The sequence below is a fragment of the Mya arenaria genome, chromosome 17, assembly GCF_026914265.1.
Source record: "Mya arenaria isolate MELC-2E11 chromosome 17, ASM2691426v1".
Lineage (NCBI taxonomy): Eukaryota > Metazoa > Mollusca > Bivalvia > Myida > Myidae > Mya > Mya arenaria.
The window spans coordinates 31265867-31291778 of record NC_069138.1 but is presented as its reverse complement, the minus strand read 5'-3'; the positions used below and the strand labels follow the sequence as shown (position 1 = coordinate 31291778).

General features: G+C 34.3%; 1 protein-coding gene across 9 annotated transcripts in view; it reads right to left on the bottom strand.

Moving 5' to 3' along the window:
• Nucleotides 1-25912, bottom strand: part of LOC128223937 (uncharacterized) — a 46471-nt gene that overhangs the window by 11723 nt on the left and 8836 nt on the right. For 5 of the 9 annotated variants that reach the window (XR_008259407.1, XM_052933432.1, XM_052933434.1 and 2 more), the window contains exons 4-21: nucleotides 20943-21043; nucleotides 20618-20712; nucleotides 19661-19857; nucleotides 18595-18673; nucleotides 17599-17704; nucleotides 15447-15530; nucleotides 13843-13992; nucleotides 13352-13468; nucleotides 12138-12217; nucleotides 11523-11589; nucleotides 11026-11125; nucleotides 9317-9413; nucleotides 8649-8718; nucleotides 8330-8469; nucleotides 7695-7764; nucleotides 7152-7258; nucleotides 5642-6432; nucleotides 4021-4149 (exon numbers count right to left, since the gene is read on the bottom strand). Coding sequence is in view for 7 of the 9 variants with exons in the window: in XM_052933432.1 (XP_052789392.1) it covers nucleotides 4021-4149; nucleotides 5642-6432; nucleotides 7152-7258; nucleotides 7695-7764; nucleotides 8330-8469; nucleotides 8649-8718; nucleotides 9317-9413; nucleotides 11026-11125; nucleotides 11523-11589; nucleotides 12138-12217; nucleotides 13352-13468; nucleotides 13843-13992; nucleotides 15447-15530; nucleotides 17599-17704; nucleotides 18595-18673; nucleotides 19661-19857; nucleotides 20618-20712; nucleotides 20943-21043 (2580 nt within the window). In the remaining 2 variants the exon portion in view is untranslated. Of the gene's footprint in view, nucleotides 1-2054; nucleotides 2172-4020; nucleotides 4150-5641; nucleotides 6433-7151; nucleotides 7259-7694; nucleotides 7765-8329; nucleotides 8470-8648; nucleotides 8719-9316; nucleotides 9414-11025; nucleotides 11126-11522; nucleotides 11590-12137; nucleotides 12218-13351; nucleotides 13469-13842; nucleotides 13993-15446; nucleotides 15531-17598; nucleotides 17705-18594; nucleotides 18674-19660; nucleotides 19858-20617; nucleotides 20713-20942; nucleotides 21044-25912 lie in introns of all 9 variants that reach the window. The other 4 variants (XR_008259406.1, XM_052933429.1, XM_052933431.1 and 1 more) reach the window with 2 other exon arrangements.

Below are 25912 nucleotides of genomic sequence, written 5' to 3'. Positions count from 1 at the left end.
TGTTTTTGTTACTTAATGAAAAATTGGCATCTGAAAATTTTGAAATCTGCTTAATTGATTTTTAGAGCTCTTCAAAATGATAAAACATGAATTTGTCTGGATATCCTAATGGCAAAGGCATGAGTCTGACCACTAAAAGTAAACATAACGTAACCTAGACAAGTATTAACATCTTTTTCAAACTGCACCAAACAATCATAACTTATATGCAATCCGGATTATGTAAGCTCTGTTTACAAGAACATAACCATGGCAACAACAATACTATGTACAAGTAAGTTCCACAAGATTACTGGTAATATCTAAAGAATATTTTAGCTGCTTCTTTAACACCGTCTTTGATAAATTGAAATTGTAAGCATACAGTCGAAACCCATTGGCTCGATATCTCTTGGTTCAATTTTTCTCGTTGGTTGAAATGGATGTCACGGACCGTTTTTGTTTTACTCTTTGTAAGCATTCTTGCTTGGCTTGATATTATATATTGTATTTTGGCTGGTCCGTGGGATATCAAGGCAACAGGTTTCAACTGTATTTGTTAACAACTTAACACTATATTATATTTGCTGATTGTTGAGTTCTCTGGAATATATGTTTGTGTATGTATGATATTCATCTTGCCCATCATGTTTATATATATTTGTAATGTTACTAGAATAAACTTTCTATTTAACAAAATAATTTACTGACAGTTTAACTTAGCAAATACATATCAGTTAATTAAAATTTATATCTTAAATGACATCACCATCATGAAATGATGTCATAATATATAATTTTGATATATTATTAATGTAAGAACTTTCGTCTATAGTAAAATAGTTGAAAATATGCGTTGGTTAATTAATGTATTTTAAGTGCCAAAATTGTCAATATAGTATGTTTTAAATAAATAGATTTACCACATTCATGGTCAGTTAAGTACACATTTCCTGAACTAATGTTAAAAGATTTGAAAAAAAGGCTTGATTTTATAATTTTTAAAAAACTTTGATAAAATTCTTTATTGAACTTATTGAACTCATTAAAAACCTAAAATTCACAAAAAGCAAAAATTACTTTCCTCAGAGTAATGTGATGATTTAATTTCTATAATACTGAAAAGATTTCTAACATTTTTGTGATCTACATGTAGATTTCAAACCAAAAGTGCTATCATCTTGAAAAAATATATACAGAGTAGTTGGGTTCTGTTTATTTTTTTCATATCTTTTTTTACTTCATATTTACAATTTTGAAATATAGTCTATATATATGTTTAATAATTAAACAATAGAACATTCATATTATGTAACCCTAATGCAAGATCTCTTTATCGTAAAATAAAATATTTACTGCAAAATATAATTATAATGTCATTGAGTTCTTGTATTTATATAAAGTGACGATTATACTCTTTTTCATTCGGAACTCCTCTGCCATTTTTATCGAAAACAACCTCGGATGTATTTGGACGGTTTACATAATTAAAAAAGAAATACGTATAAGTCCGCTGCAAGTAGATCGCGTAGTAATTTTATTTAGCAGTTAAACTTTATGACTTTACTCTTGGAAATCTTAATTATGTTTGCAAAAATATTCTTCACTGACAATTAATTTAAACTTAGATCAATAAATACAATTCTAAAACACTACATTTCATAAATGATATAATTCAAAAATTTACGAACTACCGTACTTCAACTGATGTACCGGCATACATCCAAGGTTGTTTTCGATAAAAATGGCCGAGGAGTTCCCAGTGACTCTTTTTACCAAATTTTAATGGTAGTGTAATAAATTATTGAATTTCACAAGCACACACACTTTATAATTTTATTTTAATTCAAGACCTAGCAAAATTGATGCTGACATGTTACCAATGGCACCCCAAATTTGATTCTTCCAAAATTGACCAAACCAAGAAAAAATGTGAAAAAGACCCTGAAAAATTAAAATATCAACATACTAAATATATCCCAACTACTCTGTACAGCGAGGTCACAGTAAACATCACAGTGAAGCGCTGAGTACATGCGAGACAATAGCAGCGGGGGGCATGCATGCATTGATACCTCCGTAAAACGTTGGGAATATGTTCTTGGATCGGCGACAGAACGGGGTGAGCTGCGTTACCTAAAGCAGGGTGGGTGGGGTAGTCTTTCTTACGTATTGGTTCAAGGATTTGATGCCTGTCGTACATAGAGGTGCATATTTGCAAGTGGGTTAATTAAAATATAGATTATAAGCCAGAACAGACACAAGCAACAATATACATGAAATGAAAAGGTTAATACGAAATTGTATGAAAAGTCTTAATAAGAGCGCCTCAGAATGAACGTCAAGTTCCTTGTCTGTTCATCTTTTAGTCCTATTGAGAGTTCACTGTTCATGTCAGTAACACTCGGAAGAGGAGTTGACATTAAACAGAGATAGATAGATAGATAGATAGATAGATAGATAGTAAAACTCAGATTTATTAAAGCCAGATTTATATGCAATATATGAAAGAAGTTTCATTTGAATATCATGAATGTTTTTAGCTATGGCCTAAATTAAAGGTTTTGCACATCGACAACGCCAATGAAGGTGACGACAACGGCACCAAGTCTACAACAATTACCAAAAAAAAATTTGAAGAAAAAGACAAGCTCAATGACTTTTATGGTTAAGTTTTTGTAAAATAAGTTGAAGCATGATGTCATAACTAATGCAATAGGGTTGTGTTGAACATACCATACATGCATGTGCAAGGTAAAACAAACAATAGCGTAGTGACTGTCTTTCAGCACAGGTGTTTTTTCTTATACAACGTTATATAGCAGATCAGTATTCAACTGATATTCATTAACAACAGAGAATTTTCAGAACATTTTCATAACAATACAGCTTAATTTATATATTCAGTTGTTTTTTTCATGGCATCCCACTGTTCATTGAAATAGTGTTCATATCCTTCAAGTTTCTACTTCTTTTAAACAATTTGTTCTATATCTGGTGTTGGTGCAGAGTTATGAATGAATCACTTAGCACATACCGTCCTGTATTGTTATGATATGTTCTATATTTTGCTCTTGCGGCAAAAGTGTCCCGTCGCCAATGATTTACTATATATAGACGCGTTTTGCTCTTGTGACAGAAGTATTCTGTCGCTAACATTTTACTACATTTAGACTGGTTTTGCTCCTGTTGCAAAAGTGTCCCCTCGCTAATGATTTACTACATTAAGACTGGTTTTGCTCTTGTGGCAAAAGTGTCCGGTCGCTAGCATTTTACTACATTTAGACTGGTTTTGCTCTTGTGGCAAAAGTGTCCTGTCGCTAACATTTTTACTATATTTAGACTGGTTTTGCTCCTGTGGCAAAAGTGTCCCCTCGCTAATGATTTACTTCATTTAGACTGGTTTTGCTCTTGTGGCAAGTGTCCCATTGCTAACATTCTACTATTACAGACTGGTTTTGCTTTTGTGACAAAAGTGTCCCGTTGCTAATGATTAACTATCTATAGACTGGTTTTGCTCTGGTGGCAAAAGTGTCCCGTCGCTAATGATTTACTATATATAGACTGCTTTTCCTCTTAGGCAAAAGTGTCACGGAAATAGTGCTGATAATTTAATGGATATTGACTGGTTGCCAGTGTTTTGGTGCTGATAGTTTACTTGATGTAGACTGGTTATGATTCATGGCCAGTGTTTTTTTTAATTAGATTTAGAACCCAACTTATATAATCTTGAACTATGTTTAGAACATTGTAAGTAATAATGGTTTTAAAAGGAGAAATACACATGTACCTTGAAAAAAATGTTAATCTTCATGTAAATGAACACCTGTAGACCCAAAACTACTCCTGATTACCCTGTAGATTATTATGAGTATATAAAAATCACTGAAAGGCAATGTCAAATCATGCATAAAAAAGACTAAAAATATATATAAAAAAGGGACAATATAAAAACAATATAAAAAAGTACAGATACACCAGTATGCATATAACACTATTAAAGCATAAAAAAGTTTGAATAAAAACATGCTTTGTTTTTACCTGTGTGAACTGACGTAGGTGTTAGTTCTCTGTAGGTATTGTGATTGGTCAATAAAATAAGTGCTGTCCGCAGACTCGTGAAATACAGGCAGTTGAGCCTGGGGAGGACGGGAGAGGTTATCTGAAACGCTGGGGATACAAGACAACAGTGATGGTGAGCAACAGGGTACAATATATAAGCATAGGTCATGTGATGTGTTTTGGGAGCACTCAACACTTTAAACATAAAACCAACCGTGATAGGTAATACCTTTATGTATGGAGTTAAATTTTGGCATTTTACAGAAAATGGAGTCATAGGGGCAGGCTACATGGCTGAGCAAGCTCGCTCCATTTTCTGTAAAACGGCAAAATGAACTCTTAACATATTTAGTGATTGCACTTATTTCATTTTCGACTGAAATTGGTGCGAAAAATCGGCCTCTAATTCACAATCCTAAAAAATAAAACGATTGGACAATACCAGATTTCAGTTGCTGATTACACATCTAACTATTCAGCTAAGGTGCATGATGTTAGCACCAATTGCCCTGAGTCCATCGCACCCTCAGTTGCATAAGCAAAATTTAGGTTCAGCAATAAATGTAAATAGAGATATAGTTTTGCATTCTACAAAAAATTTCTCTACCATCAGATTAAATCTACCTAGAAATTGAGCAACAGAAATTAGGACAAATTTTCGACCACCATTGGCCAACAAATAAGTGCCAACGCTTAATAAATGCTACAGTAAATGTGCTTTGTGATTTGTTATAGGAGCACTCAACAATACAGAACAATTTGAGTATTTGACTGTGATTTGTTATAGGAGCACTCAACAACACAGAACATTTTGGGTATTTCACAAAACATATGTGTAAGATATAACTTTAACAGGTTGATCTGGCATGTTATGGGGAAAGCAATAGGATGATAACAGTTACAAAATTATGTTTCTTTTCTATTCTTTTCATTATTCTAATTAAGTATTCTTTTTTAAGAAATTGAATACCGGTATGATTTATTTAAAAAAAATCATTTCAAAACGTTTTTATAAAAAACTAAATAACTACATAATCTTATTATCTTAATTAATTTATGACTATCATATATCATATTTCTTACTGTGTTTTATTAGTACAAAACAAGAATGTGCATGCTAAATATGGAAATGATTCTGAATAGAATAATAGTTAAAAGCAACAACAAAATATATGAAAACTGCAAAATACCAAGATGTCCTTTAGAAAGCTGAATATTGGTAATAAGCAAATTATTACAGAGAAATCATTATATCTGCAGTTTGTTCTAAGCATCTATTTTTACTAGTATATTCAGGAAGCTCAGCGGAGGCCAAAAAAATTAAAAGGTTTGGTTAGGGTAACATCCATTTGAACACACTTAATTTTTTTTTAACAACTTACTATAAAAACGGTAGGGTCGACACCTTTTTATTAGGATCAGATAGCCCAAACCAATTGTATTTTTTTAAGGCCTGACCAGTGTATACTTCACACCACCAACAATGTAATTAGAAATAATCAAAATTAAAAGGAAAACAAATATAATTTTAAAAACACAAGAAAGTTAAGAATGGAATAAGGGTACATTTACACTGCTAAGACTTTAAACAATTATTTACCTCTTGACTTGGGACAGCCAATCAGATTCAGCTTTGGATTGTGGAGATGACTTATCCCCATATGTGTTGCCTGCGTCCATCAAGTACTGTTGACTAGGAGGAAGTGGTTTTGGCAAGACTGCATCTTTAGATCCTTTGCTTCGATCAGCACTTGTCCTTGACACACCGTGACCTTTCACCTTGCTTGACCTTTCCCTACTTATATCTGGGGTGGTGAAACAAAACTTATCCTTTTCTACACGATCGGTATCGTGCACTGTACAAGTATTTGAAGAGTAATGTTCTACCTCTTGTTTTGATTTCCTATTGCTAGATACTGACATGGTATTGTGTTCTCGATCATTGGTATTTGGCCTTGACCTTTCTCTTGTCCTTGAGGCCTCTGGTAATTCCATACTCCCCTTAACATCACTGTCATTCCTTTCACCTCTATTTTGGACTGATCCTGAGTATTTACCTTTTCTATATTCTCTACCTCCATTCATGGTAGTCTTTGACCTTTCCATTTTTCCAAGGTTGTTTTGTATCGGTGCATTTTTACTGACAATTTTTGTACCACTAACAGTAGCTTCCATTGGTTTACCACTTTCTCCATTATTCTCCTGTTTGTTATTATTTTGCATTGAGACTGTACTAAGTACAGCTCTGGGCTGAATGCCAGCACTGGTGGAACCACGCTCTGGTCTTGTCGTGGCCCTTGGGGTCTTGGGTTTAGGGGGAGGGGACTCCATCTTGATTTCAGCCACGGGGCGTTGCACACGGGGACTAGGGGTGCTCTCCAGGGCAGGACTCTGAGAACAAGACCCATTTAGGATAAATATACCAACGTATAAAGATATTATTATCTTTTACTTAACTGGATTGCGACAAAAGAGTATTATACTTAACAATTAAGTGTCATTTTTTGGTTCAATTCCAGGTAGAAACTGGTGGCATTTTATGATGCCATGAGACTGTGTTCCTTGGGTTTTCTTCATTCAAGGATCTTATAACTCAATGACCATAACTTCAAAAATGTTAGATCTGTATAGATGTTAAAAATGTAAAAAAGTTTATTATTTCTATTTCCTAAACTTTGTGTTCATTATTTATACTGGGTAACGTGAAATTTACTCAAATATGTATCAAAATAATGAAAATTATGACACTAAGATAATTTCAATTTATGACTAAGATTGACTAAAAATTTGATTGCATGGGCTTAAACTTAATATTACTTGGCATACAACTATTTCATACAAGCCATGACATCAGCTACTGAAATTGATTTAAGATTCAGAATAAGAAAAAAAAGATTATATCCAAATCAAATTAACTTCAGTCAGTGCTCAGTTTAATGTAAAAACATCAATTCTGATCCAAATCCATCTTTTATTCTTCTTTAAAACCACAGTTGCATAACTGCAATTAATTTCAACTTTCCAGAAAGCCATTCCACATAAAATTAATAAATTACTAAATGAACAAGCAAATACATTACACAAACCTTTACCATAATGATATAACTGACCTTCTGCACAGGAGATGGTAAAGGAGAGGGTGATTTGCTTTTCTCTGGAGGTCTTGTACTAGCTGGCAAATTCAGAGTATGGTCTTGAATGGACACTGTACTGCTTACTGCCAAAAGAGTTTAAAAATGGTCTTGGATGGACAACATACAGCTTGCTGTGGATAGTGTGTGAAAATTGTCCTGGATTGATACAGTGCAGCTTACTGTGGACAGCTTATTAAAATGTTTTGTTTTTTCTAAAGCTTTCAAATGATGGTAGACACCTCTAATAGTCACTAGGGATACATAATCAGTTCAGAATCATAAATGATCATAAGAAATCATCAGATTATATTATAATTATTAATGGTGAATACCAGATAAAATACTTGTGTTCAACTCCAGTGTCCCACTCTAAATTTCTATTTTTTAGGTTGTACATGATCACATGCAATTAAGAAATCCATAATCAGTGACCTTGGTTGTCAATGACTGATTCTCTACAGCACTTGAAAGAAAATCATTTATCCATTTGTTTAATCTTATGTTTGATGGTTTTCTTACCCGAGGGAGGTCTGTTTTCGACGGGAGCTGTGCTACTCTTCACACGCTCCTTCCCTGTGCCTCCTCTCTGCTGTACAGAAGGTCAAAGTCAAGGGTAAATTACACAGAATTACTATAAAAAAGATCATTCATTGTTTTTCTTAATATAAATACCAATTAATTCCTTCTTAAACAGTATCAGTCAGAGCTGTTTCACAACAGCGCCTCGGAGTAACACCCTCTGTTATTTTACAGTCGGAAAAAAGGAATAACTAACTGCTTATTGTGAATAGATTCTAAAATATGGTCAAGGATTAAAGTTCAGAATGCGGATGTCTAAAACAATGACACCAATGCTATAACAATATCATCACAGACAAGCTAGAAGTCATCAACATATTTCAATCAATTTTCTATCATGAACTATTGTTATTATATATATACAGTCGAACCCTGTTGGTCAAACTCCAAGGGACCAGCGAAAATACCTCCAGCCTTGGGCCATTCGAGGCAAGCAGTAATGCTTACGTTAAGTAGAAAATATCAGTCCTAAACATCATGTTCGACCCAACGAGGAAATTGAGCTAAGCGATTTCCAGCCAACGGGGTTTGACTGTAATTCATTTATAACTAGCGTATTGAATACGGCCCCATACCTTCAATTTTGCACTGGATACTCTAGTGGCACTCGACTTACGCCTCTTCTGATTGGCTGGCTGACCAGGGGTCACCTTTATATTATCTTCTGTTGCCTCCTTTTTTGGAGGCTGGTATAAAGGGGGCCTCGCTTGATCATCTGAAATTATATGTACATGTACACAACAGCTTTAATGAAATAATAATTATTTGTCTATAAAAGCAAAGAATATGAAAAATTTAAAATCAAATTCAATGTATACAAATCAACTAATACTTAACAGCTATTTGTCCTACTCTCACACAGCTAACACCCCAATCCCCTCCACATATACTTACATTCATCTTTTGCCGTCCTTTTTCTTGTTGTTTTACTCTCAAATTTTCCTTCACTGGTCAGGGCCACAATCTGAAAATCAATCAAATAAGTTCAAAGTTTTTTGTACAAAAGGCCTCTGTCACATACACAAACACAAGTGCGTACAAATATAATACAAACGTGATAGAGAGTGACAAGAACATGTAATGATTTCAAAATTAATCATCCTTAAATTATTTTCTTTTTTAAAATGCATACATTGTAATTGTATATAAAAATTGCTACATTACATACCGGTACAGTCAAAGTATATGTACTAGAAATTAAAGAAAGAGTATTCTCGATAATTGTGTGTTCCTTATCATATTATAATTATAAAAGAATATCCACGAAAAATGGAATTCATTTTCAAATGCATATGAATACTATTATTTCACCAAAATTTCTATACTGCACAGTCATTTACCTCTTAATTTCAATACAGTCAAAACCTGTTGGCTCAAACTCGCTTGGCTCGATTTCCTTGTTGGCTCGAAGACCGAATTCTTTATACTCAATGTAAGCATTTTGGCTTGGCTTGAATTTTCCGAGGTTCAAGGTATTTTTGCCGGTCCCTGGGAGCTCAAGCCAACGAGGTTCGACTGTATGGCAAACATAGTTAAAATATGACCGAATGAAATCAACGTACCACAAAAGAATACTCTGTGTCTGGCACCAGTCTCCGCACGGGGTAGTTGAGGTCATTACCAGAGTAGATGATCTTGTCATTCATGATCACATCGTACCTGCATTCAATAATTTTTCTTTTATGCTTAAAGATGGAAATATTGTTATTTAAAAATACCGTAAATGACTGGGTATTAGACGCACTTTTTTCCCTCATATTTTGATGCAAAAAAATGCCTGCGTATAATACCCAGTAACAATTTTTTGAACTTTTTTTCTGAGGTCAATTTCTAGCCGAGAGTTTGTTTAGATTTATGGAGAAAGGGATGTTACTCGCGTCATATTGATCGAGTATATACGGGTTAAAACGGCACTTGAAGATCGGGATACGGTATATCGTAAGACGTTTATAATTTCAACAAAAATATTTTTCGATTAAAGTTACGATAATTCACATAAGAGTTCGTACACTCTAAATATTTGGACACCCATAATTATTTCCCAACTACATCAATCATAACTTTCATAGTTACCAAGTTTCACAGACGAAGATTATTGATTTTTATCTTTACAATGCCTGGCTAGATTACCTAACCGTATACACCACTGTGACAATTTAATTAGTTACTACCCATCCTAAACGATTTATTGCCTGTTGAAAAGGAAGTGTGATATATTTATTTGAGGATTAAACAAACAACAAGGGCAATCAAGGGATTAAGAAAACATCGACATGGCATGTTTGTAAAACGATCTGCCAATAAGCTTTCAAACTTGTACCACACTTATAGACTATATGAAGCAATAATCGTACATTAATCCTGCATAGCAATGTCCATGCTCTCCACGAGATCCTCGTGAGTATAACTGTAAGTTATGTGACGTCACACAGTGTGACTCTTTGATCTGAAGCCGATAGAATGTGTTTATTCAGTTCAGTGCATGTATAAAATGGTGTTTTAATTAACTTCATGAAGGATTTACACTTATAGGCGTAATAAATAAGTTTATGACCATTGATTACTACGGATAAATTAATAAGTGGTAAAAACCAAACATGAAGAAAAAAGGCAGGTTAAACAAACATGTAAATAAAATGTAAAAATGATAATTTTCTATGTATTCGGAGAGCGAAAAAAATAATTAATTTATGGTGTCCGAACTCTTGTGAATTACGGTATTCAATATTATTTTGAATAATAAATTGAATTAAACAATAATCAAACTTACATATAAAAAACAAAGTTGGGCACTGTCAAAATATTTTTTGCATAACATAACTTTTCATTCTCGACAGTATGGCTGTATGGTTTTAAAGATAACCATCGCCATTTTCACTAAAAAAAATTTTTTGTCACTGTCAACAAACATGGTGGCTGAAAATGCCGGACGATTTTGATATTTTTTCTATGCATCTTTTAACCAAAAACATAGATTAAAAGTTTTTTTCTCGGATTTTTCAGTTTTTTTCCCCTGCGTCTAATACCCCCTAGCGTCTTATACCCAGTCATTTACGGTAACGTTTTTTGAATTTAAAGACGACCACTTTTTACCACAGCAAACCTCATTATCAATCATTTAGACCAAAAAGAATTATTTCAATACAATTTAGATCACGTACACAAACCTATATAAAGCAGGAATCAAGAAGTTGAAGAATATTTTGAACAATAAAAAATGAGTAAAATCATGCTTAAAATGTCGTTAAGATAAAATGAAGGGTTTATGTACCTGTTGAGACGCCCGAGTGGAACCTCAGGTGGCCCCCAGGATATATACAGCTCATTTCTGCCAACAACATTCACATGCGGCTTGGATGGGGCATGAGCTCCTGAAATGGCAATGTTGGGTGGAATATTTTGTAATTACCCTACACTTTTATAAAAAAAATCAATACTTTCTTTCTAGCTCTTCTGGAATACAATTATTTTTTACTTAACCAAAAAATAAAATTACAAATATTTAATGCATATATCATGTTAAGAGAATATGTGCTCCACATATTGTTTTTCAGGAATGAATTAGAGATTTATGCCATTATCAGGGTATGAATGCAGTTGGGCTGGTTAAAGTGTGTGGAGTCTGAAGGATGGATGATAACTGGAATTGTCGAAATGCAGTTCATTTAAGGAATGGAATTTGATGTGTACATGTATGATATGAAAAGGATTTTCTCTAGTAAAGTCGTTTTCATTAAAGGTTGCAATTATGAAGTTGATTCCACCCACCCATTTCTGCTGTGGTGCCAATAATCCCTGCCCGATCCCCACGACCTTTACTGGTGGCTGCACACACCTGCAAAACAAGATGTGAAGGCACACAATGCAAAATATTGATTGTAATCATTATACAAAAATTAATATAAGCATAACTAACAAATCAATCAGACACCAACACCCCTCAAAAAAATTGTGTGGTTAGGGTTACATCTTGTCCAAAAACGGGTAGGTTAGGTAGGATTTATTTTAACTAGGCTTTGTGTTAGAACTTCATTGTCATCAATGGGGAATGACATAAGTCATCTTCAGTATAAACCTTTCTTGCATATTAAAACACACCCATTTATTCATTTTTTATAACCAACAGACTACATAAATGGGTTGACTGCCGGCCCCTATTTTGTAGGTAGGGTCCGGTAACCCAAACCAAAAGTTTGCTACATTGACTACCTTGTACAAGTTTGTCAATATGTTACAATAAAAACATTAGATAATTCAATCTTTGGGTATTTTTCATTAAGTTACATGATATTATAACACTATTAGTGGTCTTCCATTGATTACTTGATTGACCACTGGCAACCACTGATTTATTTTAACTGTTTTTGGGTGATAGGGTCTTACCTCCAGTTCATATGAGGTGTTTGCAGTCAGTCCTGTTAGTATCACCGAAGTATCAGTTGTGTGCTGGACTTCCTTGTCATCTGTTAATACGGTGAGTCACAAAATTTCATTCAGACTCAGAAAAAAACAAGAGCAGACTTGGTTTAAATGATGATTGGTATCATACCTTGTGTCATATCAACCATTAAAACCAAACAGCAAGACAAGACAAGACATGACAAGGTAAGACAAGCTATGGCAAGACATGACAAGGTAAGACATGATATGGCAAGACAAGAAATAACAAGACATGAATAGGTGAGACATGATATGGCAAGACATGACAAGCCACAACATGACAAGACACAGCATGGCAAGAAAAGACACAACATGACAAAACAATAATGACAAGATACAGGGCAAGACATGACAAGACATGATATAGCAAGACATGACATGTAATGACAAGAAAAGATATGACAAGATGCAAGGCAAGACATGATAAAGCAAGATATAACATGAAATGACAAGACAAGATATGACAAGGTGCAAAGCAAGACATGATAAAGCAAGATATAACATGAAATGACAAGATATGACAATGGATAATTGTAAATTGTAGCAGTATACAGCTTTTTCTAATACTGTGTTTATGACATTATATATATATAACATATTTACATAAGAAATTATTCCTTACTTATACCTAATGCAAGTTAATATAGGATGCTAATTTTTTATATTATAATTATTTTGATGATATCAAAATAAAACCATTTTAACTTGATATTTGTTGCAACAGGTTTTTTTTATTTACTCCAAATAATCATATCCACATAATCATATATTTCCCGGAACTCTCATTGGGCTGAAAATATACACTAAAAATAGTCTCAAGCTTTGTTTTAAGCTGCTTATCTTTCTTCTGAAATGAGGACTAGAATTTCTCGAACTTGATGTGGTCAGGAGTGCCCATATTTTTTCTAGTAAAGGTCACCATGACAAAGTCCATAGGAGTAATGTGCTAACCATGGCAGACATTCATACAAAGTTTGAACACTCTACAATAAATCATTCAAACTAATATGAATGTTACACCAACAACAACAATGACGTGGAGGCACTTAACAATGTCAGACAAACTATAATCCTTACATGTCTGCCATGCTTCATTAGACACAATACAAAAACATGAACATACTATTTGTAAATGTAACAACAACTGCGGGACTTACCTAGAAAGACATAGTATCCCTTCAATGCACCGTTTATCTCTGCTGGCGGATCCCAGCCCACTTTGAGCTGTGTTATTGTTGTACCCAATATCCGAACACTCTGTGGTGGCCCTGGAACTGCATATGTGAAACACACTTATTAAGAAGTATTTACTCTAGGTCTGGAAATACAAAACCTGATCCAGGAGGTTATCTGGAATCAATTAAATAAGACAATAGGTTCCCAGAGACCATTTTGGCTTGCGTTATTATGTTAACTATGGTATGAATCTTCTGTTACAGCTGTGAAACTGCTTAGGTAAAACAGATGCAGTTATGAGTAATGGCATATTGAACAAGATAAATATATTTAATAACACTAAGTATGACTTGTGATTCTGGGACTAGATATATAAAAGCTAAGCCCTAAGCAATGGTTATGTAAAGGACAAATCTATTGAGGAATGATGGCCTTGGGAATGGATATTAAGAGTTGTTACAGTAATACATACCATCTTCTTCTGTTAATGCTGCAACAATGTCACTGAACGGACTCTCATCCCCGTCTGTGTAGGCCCGAAGTTTGTAGGTGTAAGGTGTGTTGGGCGTGAGACCAGATATTTCACACTCGCATTGCTTACCAGTGTATACACATTTTGAACCTGCAATGAACATGTATGCATAGGCCAATCAGTAAGCATTGCAATGTTGGATAGTAGATTTTAAGTGAATGGTGAAAACTGCAATGTTTGGAGGTAGTTATCAACTGTGCATTAAGCATTGCTACATGTATGTTGAATCATAATTCTCAAGTGTACAGTAAGATCTATTGCAATGCTGGGCAGAATAATATCTCAAGTGTACAGTAAGATCTATTGCAATGCTGGGCAGAATAATATCTCAAGTGTACAGTAAGATCTATTGCAATGCTGGGCAGAATAATATCTCAAGTGTACAGTAAGATCTATTGCAATGCTGGGCAGAATAATATCTCAAGTGTACAGTAAGATATATTGCAATGCTGGGCAGAATAATATCTCAAGTGTACAGTAAGATCTATTGCAATGCTGGGCAAAATAATATCTCAAGTGTACAATAAGATCTATTGCAATGCTGGGCAGAATAATATCTCAAGTGTACATTAAGATCTATTGCAATGCTGGGCAGAATAATATCTCAAGTGTACAGTAAGATCTATTGCAATGCTGGGCAGAATAATATCTCAAGTGTACAGTAAGATCTATTGCAATGCTGGGCAGAATAATATCTCAAGTGTACAGTAAGATCTATTGCAATGCTGGGCAGAATAATATCTCAAGTGTACAGTAAGATCTATTGCAATGCTGGGCAGGATAATATCTCAAGTGTACAGTAAGATCTATTGCAATGCTGGGCAGAATAATATCTCAAGTGTACAGTAAGATCTATTGCAATGCTGGGCAGAATAATATCTCAAGTGTACAGTAAGATCTATTGCAATGCTGGGCAGAATAATATCTCAAGTGTACAGTAAGATCTATTGCAATGCTGGGCAGAATAATATCTCAAGTGTACAGTAAGATCTATTGCAATGCTGGGCAGAATAATATCTCAAGTGTACAGTAAGATCTATTGCAATGCTGGGCAGAATAATATCTCAAGTGTACAGTAAGATCTATTGCAATGCTGGGCAGAATAATATCTTAAGTGTACAGTTTTAATTGCAATGTTGGATAGTAGTTCTCAAGTGTACATCACTTCATCATAAAAGTTAGATGCTATTAAGCTTGATGAGATTAAGTTGTCACTATGCAAGTGTAATAAAGGAATGACAAGTCATATTCTGTCATAAAGACTGAACGTCAAAGTAAAGTAACCGCTGTGTGGAGTTTACTATGTCAAGGTATGAGGTCTGTGTCTTCTCTGGCAACTGCATGTTGTTCGTGGTAAGTGCACTCATTTCTCATGAAGGAGGGCACTATTAATGGGGTTCCTGAACACAAGTTTCCCTCCCAGCATAAGACCAGATTTTCACTTAACATTATTCCAATGTGTGAGATTAATATAATGATGTAATAAAACTTGTTTAACATCCTCAACAAGAATTTGTTCTGACTAATTCAGTGAGCTAACATACTGTCAAAGAGCTGGTATCTGATTTGGAATCCACTCTTTGTAGATAATGGTTCCCAGCTTGCCTTGATCTGTGTTGATGACACAACTGAAAACCGAGAAGGGAAGCAACTCTGATTAATTTAGAAGACAACTTGACATAATTGTATGATTCATTATGATAGAGGAAATCTTTTGTGATGTTGTAAATGTTAAGAGTTACATGGATTAACACCATGTACAACCAGAGGGGTGAATGCACAAAATATTCCATCTGCTTTTTTATTATATACTTGGACTTTATGGCTTTCAACCTTGTAAGTGTCTCCCAGGTTCGGGGTATACCTGGGATAGCCGGGGAAATGGGCCGTGTTTTTACTGTCAAGGTGGCCCTACAGTGCCGGTTGAAAGTGGTGGTTTTGTCTTCATGCCATAAATAGCGGAGAATGGGCCTTACCTAGGGTCCCTGGGGTGCGGGGGCATTTGGCAGGGATTTTACCAGCAGTTCATCCCTGCAGGATGATGATTTTACACGGGCATGGCTGGACTGAAAGTCAAAGTCCCCACTATTCTCCAGACCTAGGGGTGCTCTGGTTACAATTGACTGGTGCATAACTATTAGTTTTGAGGAAAAGCTGCGTGCATCCATAAGGTATCAATTTTTTTATTTATATTTTTTTTACTATGGATACTTTTGTTTATTTAAGCGGACACAAGTGCATCATGAACATGGTATAGCAAGCAAAACAAGAGCAGTCACAGACTGACATATCCCCTGCCGAATTAGAAAAAGTATCAACTTCGTGTATGACAAAAGATAACAATAAAAATTAACAAAGGATAAAAACTAAAACATAACTGCAGCCAGAGTTATGATTCTTGTGCATTGCACTTCTTTTCAATGTGATCTATCTGTATATGAAGTTTGAAGTCAATATGTTTAAGACTTTTCAAGTTATGCTCCAGACAAAAAATAAGTGTGAAATAAACAAAGGGCAATAATGGTTCCTGTGCACTTCACCTGTGAGATTTATCTGTATATGTAGTTACAGTGGAAACTCACTAAACCGGACAAGGTCCGGACTGAGCAAAATTTCCGGTTTAGTGAGGATTCCGGTTTAGTGAGGATTTGATGTACGGAGTAAGTTTACTCAAAATATTAACTGAGTTAACATTTAAAGGCTTTTGCCCTCTAGGGACAGATCAATTCTCCAACGTTTAGACGGAGGTTTTGACATGATTAAAGCACTTGCAAAAGTGATAAGCATATTTAAACATTTCTGCGCTTTTATAATCATCTCTTTTCCAAGTCTTGAAATAAAACAACTCGCGTTATTTAATGCTTGTTTAGTATGTTTGATAGTTTAATTAACGCACCGCTCTAATTTGATTCAATCATAGAAGTCTTTAGATAAAACAACCCTCCAAAATGATCACTAAGTAACTGTTTCTAGTTCTTTATTTTCTGCAACAAACAAATTATTGTTTCAATCAATTTTCTTTTCACAAGTTTGATTATCGTTTGATTATCGCGCGACAGTCAATCCACAGTGCAATCATCATTATCGAGTTAACACATCATCACAGGTGTAATATTTAACGACGCATCGGCTGTCAAAACAAAGTGACACGCGATTCGCGAATTCCTAATACACTTATTTTGACATGTTTGAATAAATAAACATCCGGTTTTGTGATGTAAAATTACGTTGACAACTAACAAATTTTCTCGATTTTTTGTCCGGTATCCGGAATTCCGGGGTTCCGGTTTTGTAGGGATTTTTTTACATTGAAAATAGAAGGGGAAAACCAGGATTCTGAAAAAAGTCCGGTATCCCGAGGATTCCGGTTTTGTGGAGATCCGGTATAGTGAGTTTCCACTGTAATACCTAAGGCTTTGATTTTTCTATGGCCAAATGAGATTGGTTGATAGGTAATTTTTGTTTAATATTTTACATTCTCTTTTTCTGCACAATAAAACTCTTTAAAATGACACCAAAATCATATGGGGTCACCAGGTATTCAAAATTCACACAGTTTTGTATCATCTTGGGTTACCCTAACATAGATAAACTTGTTCCATTGATACATAGATGTACTCTCCTGTTAATGCATTTACATATTATGCATTATTATAATTGAAACAGATTATATTAATTTCAAGAAGAAAACCCTACCTATAACATTAGGTGGACTAGGTTTAGACAAACGTTTGAGTATTTCCAGGGTTATAATGGCTTCCTCCTTCAGGTCAGGGTTGATATCTTCTTTTGACTCAATACCCTGTAAAGTGATCATGATTTTATTAGCATACATTAACACTTCCGTAAATCAGTATCTACAGATGTGATGACATAGTCTGCTTGTACCTACCAGTCTTAATACCAGCTTGTCTGTAAGCGCAAACATTTCTCAAAAGTCCTCAAAAGTTAAATATGCTTGCACAATCAATGTACAATACTCAAGCAGAAATCAACACAAAATGAAGCAGTTTAATTTAATTAAGATATAAAGAGAACTGAATGATGGAGGTCAAATTGTTATTACTACAATCAAATTATACAAGTGCATACACTCAATTATAAACTTGAAAGAGATGCCACTGCATATTGAGGGTATGCAATAAAAATGCATAAATATTTAGTAAAACACATTATGAGTCTACAATGAGGATTACTGAATATTAATTTCGAATCTATTGATAAATGCAAGTGTGGGGTTAGCAACTTTGAGGTTTTAGCTTTCATAAACCAGATTAACCCCCAGTGAACATCTGTTTTCACTGATCATTCCAAGGTTACAAGTAACCCCGACTCTTATTTGTAAGGATATCTCAATATTTGTGTTCGTTTTCTTTCTAATGTCTTGTGTGTTTCTCGTTGAGTGTCTGTTAGGCCTTTATCATTGCATCTAAAACAGGCTCTTTAGGTTAAATTCTAAGCTGTTAAGCCTCTCAGTGATGTTTTCATTAAGTACAATTATATTAGGACATGTTTCATCACCATAGGTCAATCCTAAATTAAGAAGTTTAACTGAAAATATACCAGTTTGACACCCTGATGCCAAGACACATGGATGCCAAAGGACCTAAATACTTACCCACCTGCCCATCAAGCTACATCCATATTCTAATTGGCTGATTTTCTTTGAAAACCAGGTTAACAGAAGCTTACCTTGAGACCCGAAATAACTTGGGGGTGCTCCCGCAACCGGAGACAGCCTTTGGGTTGACTAGCTAAAGTTCGTAACGTCCTGAAATATGTTGAGTATATGACATTTGTTCTAGAAGCAAATACTAATACATGTGGCAAAGAAGAATTCTTTTGTCTTATAAAAATGTGGATAAAAAAAACAAACAGCAAAAAACTTTAATATCAAGAAAAAATGAGTGGTTTTCTTTCACCTGTGATTTAAAAGAACAACTTAACAGTGCTTTTTGTAGGCATGACAACATTTTACAGAAAAAGATGCAGGGGATTGAGTACCATCGCTCATCTGTTTTGTTTAATTTCAGTCGAATAGGGGTCATTTTTAATACATGACATTTTATGAGCCAGAGTTATGGCGTTTCCTATTAATGTGTGTTTTCTATATGTTCCAAGTTTTATTGGAATATCTTGAACAGTTTCAGTAAAGTAAATGCCCAGTTGAAAGTTATTGCACGACAGTGACATGACACCAAGGCTATGACAATGACTCGTAAATTTTTCATCAAAAACAGTCAGGCTAAAAGTGTTAATTTGGTGTGTTTTCAATGTTGAATATTTACATTCACCTAGTCCTTTATATAGATAAATATTGACATTCATATTGTTTAACATTCAAGGAGTTATGACATCATTGTTTATTTCATTGTTTGTTATGAAATATTATATTAAATGTCAATATTATTATTGATTGCATATTTTCTTGCAGTTATGCTGTATGAATGCAGTAGGCATTAAGCAAATAACAGGAAATTTGCTTTGCTGCCCATAAGTGCCCTTCATGGAAATTTGCTTGGTTGCCCTAAAGCGCCCTTCATGGAAATTGGCTTGGCTGCCCTTAAAGCCCTTCATGGAAATTTGCTTGGCTGCCCTTAAGCGCCCTTCATGAGAAATTTGCTTGGCTGACCTTAAGCACGCTTCATGGAATTTGCTTGCATGCCATAGAGCATAAATGCAAGAAAAAATGTGATCAATCCATAAAATAAAGGTAATAACATTTCCAAAAATAATACTTGCACAAAATTTTACTCACATTGCAGCAAACCAGCCTGTTTCTGAGTCCTCGGCACAGAGGAGACTAGCCAGTGTCTTGAGGATGTCCTCAGAGTGCACATTGCCTAGCAACCGTGAGTGCCCTTCTGCATTGGTTGCTAAGCAACTTAGTGCAAAACAAGAATTCTTACTAGCACCTGTGTCATCACAGCACAGCATTTTGGCCAAGGCGGAAATCTGGAATAAAGAGTTCATGCAAAATTATTCAAGTCAAGCACATAAAAAAAATTATTATATGCAACTGTTGAAGTATCAAAATGTTCATAAGTTTGATTAAATTCAAGCATTTAATTTTTGTCATTTTTTTTTTACATATATTTCACTTTTAAAGCCAGCCAATATTACAATGGCAGTCAAGATTTAATAACAAATAACATATTTTTGCATCATTGTCATTTTAGGTCAACTCTATTCGTACAATATTGTTGTACACAAGTCATCATAACTGTTATGCTGGTATTTGTGGAAAAATATAATAGGGCTGAATATAAAATGGGCTGGCACATCTAGCCACAATAATGTGCGTTAAGAGAACCTTTTTAACATTTGGACATTTATCATTTTCCCCTTAATGTAAAGTCACCAAAACAGAAATTGTCAGAGACCCTGAAGCACCTGTATATGGACTATCTGGTTGATACTGTTATAATGCTTGTCACTTCCCGGTGATCATCCTCAACCAGGATATCGGCTTTGCAAATAATGGCATAAAACAAGCGACTTGCAGGTATTTGAATTGTTAACTGTTTTACTCTGGCTTAAGCATGCTCTAACAAATAAAATCCTACTATAGCTAAGCTCATACCATGTGGAAAATTAACGTTCTATAAATGATCAATTTTAATGTCTGACATCAAGGCTGTACCAACCAATAATATCTACCTTTATGATAGAAAACATTAAAGTGTTATTGATTTCAGACGTTGTATGTTTGTACCATGCGTTCACTGTCATTGAGCTGCAGAAGTCGCTTCCTGCCCTGATCCATATCACAAAGACGACCAATAGCAAACGCTGCATTCATGCCTCGGCCTGCAATATATTATGATAGTAAATAAATACTGGTTAAACCAAATACATTATACATTCGATTAATGTTTTACTGTAGCCTAGGGATACCAAGTGAGTGTATGTTATCGACAAGATGTTTGTAGTCTGTGTGAAGGTGCATCTTTGTGGAAATGCCCATAATTTCCCACATAATTACATTTATAATTATACAAAAAAGTGCACATGTAGAAAAACACATAACAATATCTTACCGGCCTCATCCACTCCAAGGGAGAGTATGAGTTTGGAGAGTATGTGTGTCGAGTGCTCGTGCTCAAGGACTCGGGAGCATCCCTGCTCTGATATACTCAACCTGCAGATACACAAGCAGTATGACGACAAACAAAAGAAAGTTTTATGAGATAGCAAATAACAATGTTTCCCCCTTCCCAAACTAAACCTGCAGATTCACAAGCAGTTTGTCAATAAAGTAGAGAAGATTTTACAAGATAACAAATAATAATATCTCCCCTCTCTCAAAGTAAACCAGCTCCTGCAGAAACACAAGCAGTTTGATTATAAAATTGAGAAGGTTTTACGAGTTAACAAATAATAAATTCTCCCCTCCCCCTTGCTAAGTCTGCAGATACACATGCAATATGTTGATAATTAACTAGAGCAGGTTTTACTAGAAAACAAATAATAATGTCTCCCCACTCATATGCTCAATCTGCAGATTCACACATGTAGTATGTTGAAAAATTACGAGATATCAAATAATAATGTCACCCATCGCTGACAAACTAAACCTACAGATACACAAGCAGTTTGGTGATGCAGTAGAGAAAGTTTTATGAGATAACAAATAATAATGTCTCCTGCTCCCTCTTCCAAACTAAACCTGTAGAAGATCTTACAGAATAATAATAATAATAATGTCTCCCAATGCCACACTCAATCTGCACATATACATATATTTTCATGTAGAATAATAATTGAGATAGTTTAACAGGGAAAACAAACAACAACAACCAGTATTACCCCTACCACCATTTTCCCAATGTAGCAACACTAGCAATATTTATAAAACTTGTTAGGGAGCTTATACCTAATTTCACCACTTTTAACTGGGAACTTTAATTTGGAAATAAAATGACATATTTTATTTGAGCTTAGTTTCCAACTACATGAGTCCTAACTTTAAAGAAGACTTGATGGTCAATTAAACATCACAATAAAATATACTTTTTTAGATTAAGTTGCATGGGGATTTTCTTATTTAAAACCGTGAAAGATTCATTTTATTACCATTTGATTTTATTACTCTAGTTTTAAGTATAAACAAAAGTAGTTTGTGGAACCATGTTAATTTGCTTTTAAGACTTTAAGTGCATTTTATTATGGACAAATTAAACAGACCTCTTTGCTTACAACATGCCAAATTCAGTAAAGTGATTTTATTAATCTATCTTAATATCAAATAATTCTGTGGTTTACCAATGTCATTTACAGCATAAGGCCACAATTGAAATATAGTTTGTTTCACATTTCGCGGCCGCCTCACAAAAATATGTGTGCTCCTATTTTTTTTTCCCGTTTTTCATTACTAATTAAGGGTTTGAGCACGCAAAACATCAACAAAATCATACATATATTTAAGGTAAGCCATCAATCATAAGGATGCAAAAATGTGTTAGTGCATTATAGATAATAACCTTAAGACTATTTCAATTTTTATTTCAAATTGATTAGCATTTTAGACATTAACACCGAGATTTTTTCTGTTTAATTTATACCCATTTAATTATTATTATTTTTGCATGGATTACATTTTTAATAATACCACAATGATGCTACTATTATGATCATTTTGATATATAAAAGGGGGACAATAAAACAAAATTTTACTATGATTATATAGCAGTTTTATTCATTTTTTCTTAAAATACACAATGTAAAATAAATATTATAATAATAAAATATTAAAAATATTTAAAGTAAGTATTTTGTAACTTTTAAATGAAACTTGACCAGTAGTATTTTTTTGTATAAATGAGGGATGAATTACTTTAATGACTGACCACAGCCTTTTTACCAGTTATGGGAAAAAAATCAGTCTCCGTACCGGTAGTTTTTCAAACAATTTGGACAATTAAGTTTTACATATAGAGTAAAATACAATAACACAATAAATATATCACTCAGAAACATCATTAAATGAATGGTGAGATTCTCATTCTGTAAAATAAAAATAAAATATATATATATATATATATATATATATATTAAATATGTATTTCATTTTTTTTTCAAAGAGGGAATTTCAGAGGCTATTTTGGGGGAAAACGGAGGGTCTGGCCCAATTAGAGTATTGGCTTCACCAAAGAAGGGTAAAAACAGGGTCTGGCCCAATTACAGTATTGGATACACCAAAGAAGGGTAAAAACAGGGTCTGGCCCAATTACAGTATTGGCTACACCAAAGAAGGGTTTAAAAAACAGGGTCTGGCCCAATTACAGTATTGGCTACACCAAAGAAGGGTTTAAAAAACAGGGTCTGGCCCAATTACAGTATTGGCTACACCAAAGAAGGGTTTAAAAAACAGGGTCTGGCCCAATTACAGTATTGGCTACACCAAAGAAGGGTTTAAAAACAGGGTCTGGCCCAATTACAGTATTGGCTACACCAAAGAAGGGTTTAAAAAACAGGGTCTGGCCCAATTTCAGTATTGGCTACACCAAAAAAGGGTTTAAAAAACAGGGTCTGGCCCAATTTCAGTATTGGCTACACCAAAGAAGGGTTTAAAAAACAGGGTCTGGCCCAATTACAGTATTGGCTACACCAAAGAAGGGTTTAAAAAACAGGGTCTGGCCCAATTACAGTATTGGCTACACCAAAGAAGGGTTTAAAAAACAGGGTCTGGCCCAATTACAGTATTGGCTACACCAAAGAAGGGTTTAAAAAACAGGGTCTGGCCCAATTACAGTATTGGCTACACCAAAGAAGGGTTTAAAAAACAGGGTCTGGCCCAATTACAGTATTGGCTACACCAAAGAAGGGTTTAAAAAAACAGGGTCTGGCCCAATTACAGTATTGGCTACACCAAAGAAGGGTTTAAAAAACAGGGTCTGGCCCAATTACAGTATTGGCTACACCAAAGAAGGGTTTAAAAAACAGGGTCTGGCCCAATTACAGTATTGGCTACACCAAAGAAGGGTTTAAAAAACAGGGTCTGGCCCAATTACAGTATTGGCTACACCAAAGAAGGGTTTAAAAAACAGGGTCTGGCCCAATTACAGTATTGGCTACACCAAAGAAGGGTTTAAAAAACAGGGTCTGGCCCAATTACAGTATTGGCTACACCAAAGAAGGGTTTAAAAAACAGGGTCTGGCCCAATTACAGTATTGGCTACACCAAAGAAGGGTTTAAAAAAACAGGGTCTGGCCCAATTACAGTATTGGCTACACCAAAGAAGGGTTTAAAAAACAGGGTCTGGCCCAATTACAGTATTGGCTACACCAAAGAAGGGTTTAAAAAACAGGGTCTGGCCCAATTACAGTATTGGCTACACCAAAGAAGGGTTTAAAAAACAGGGTCTGGCCCAATTACAGTATTGGCTACACCAAAGAAGGGTTTAAAAAACAGGGTCTGGCCCAATTACAGTATTGGCTACACCAAAGAAGGGTTTAAAAAACAGGGTCTACACCAAAGAAGGGTAAAAAGGCCCTGCCTAAATATGTTCAAAAAGAAACACCTCACTAATTATTTATTTATTGTGGCCTAGCTTAATAATGAAAGGCTTGAAATAAACATGAAATCAATGACTTCAGTGCCCGAGCTTAATTCCATAATCACTTGCTCTATTATCGCAATAATATGACTGGTTCAGTTACACGCTATAAATATCTCTCCATAAAATTCCAATTCAATATTTGTACTAGTGTTGTAAGCTAACAGAACAAATATTTTAATTGAATCTCGCCAGTTTTATTTCAATTTATTTTGGAAAAATAAATAATCTCAAAGTGTGATTTATTGAAGAATATGCAATCTGATATCAAAATGATTTTGAGTTTACCGAACTGACATTAAAGTACAATGTGTGATCAATAAGACGTTTTAGTTATTTAAATAGAAGTTCCAAACCATTTCAAGGCATAAATAAATGTATTTGTAATTCATATTTAAGTGCCAACTTAAAGCAACTTAACACATACTTCTAATAACAATCCTGCAATAAGCAAGTGGATGTAAAGTTGATGTTACTTGTCCATTTTTCTTAAGCTGTTCAAGGTGAAAAACTCAACAAACGTTTTAGCCAGAGTGACGGGACTTGCTGTTAATCATTATAAATATTTTTATTGTAATTAAACACACATTGGGCTGATTGTTTAGAGCTCTGCTAAAGTTAGCAACGTTGTTAATGACATCATTGTTAAGTTAAATGGATGAAATGTTTTATGATTTGCATAAAACAAGTACAGCTAAATTAGTTGTCTCAAATTTTGTTACAATAAATTATAATAATGCAGCCAATCTCAAGTGTATCCATTAAACCTCCAATGCAGTAATGACATAAAAGTTAACAATGATAGAGTTAACAACATTGTTGCCGGTAACTTTAACATATTTATGAACAATCATGGCCCGTTGTTCCGTTTTATTACCTTTAATGATTTCTGAGTTCAAGGCTAAGGCTAAAGATACTACTTGTATTAAGTACATTTATCTTTGTATATATTTAAAGTACAACATTAATTTTCATCCATCATTGCCATCCAATATTTATTTTTGCCAAATCACATTAGGTTTAGAATTATTGCTTTTATGCTTTGGGTCATACATATTTATCACATCTATTAGCTTTACAGCTCTTCTACATGGGCAATATATTTGCCAATTAATGAAGACATACAAAGAGCATTACATTTATTTGATTTCAGATTTGATTTTGAGAGCACCTTACCTACATTAGTTCTTTGAAAACAGCAAGAAATGGTAATTTGATTGCCTGATATTCAAATGAGGAAGCAATCTGCCTCTTTATTGCCATTTGGAACTATTTCCCTTGCACCCGTTCTTTATATAATTAACATCAAGTTTTGTGAAGTTGTTGGTGATTTTTGGCATTCAAAAAGGTTAACTCTAAGCTCAAAATTGTAAACAAATTCCTATTATTGTACTATGTGGTTCTCATTACTTCTTTGACTTGTCAATGTTTAGTATGAGGTAGAAATTTCA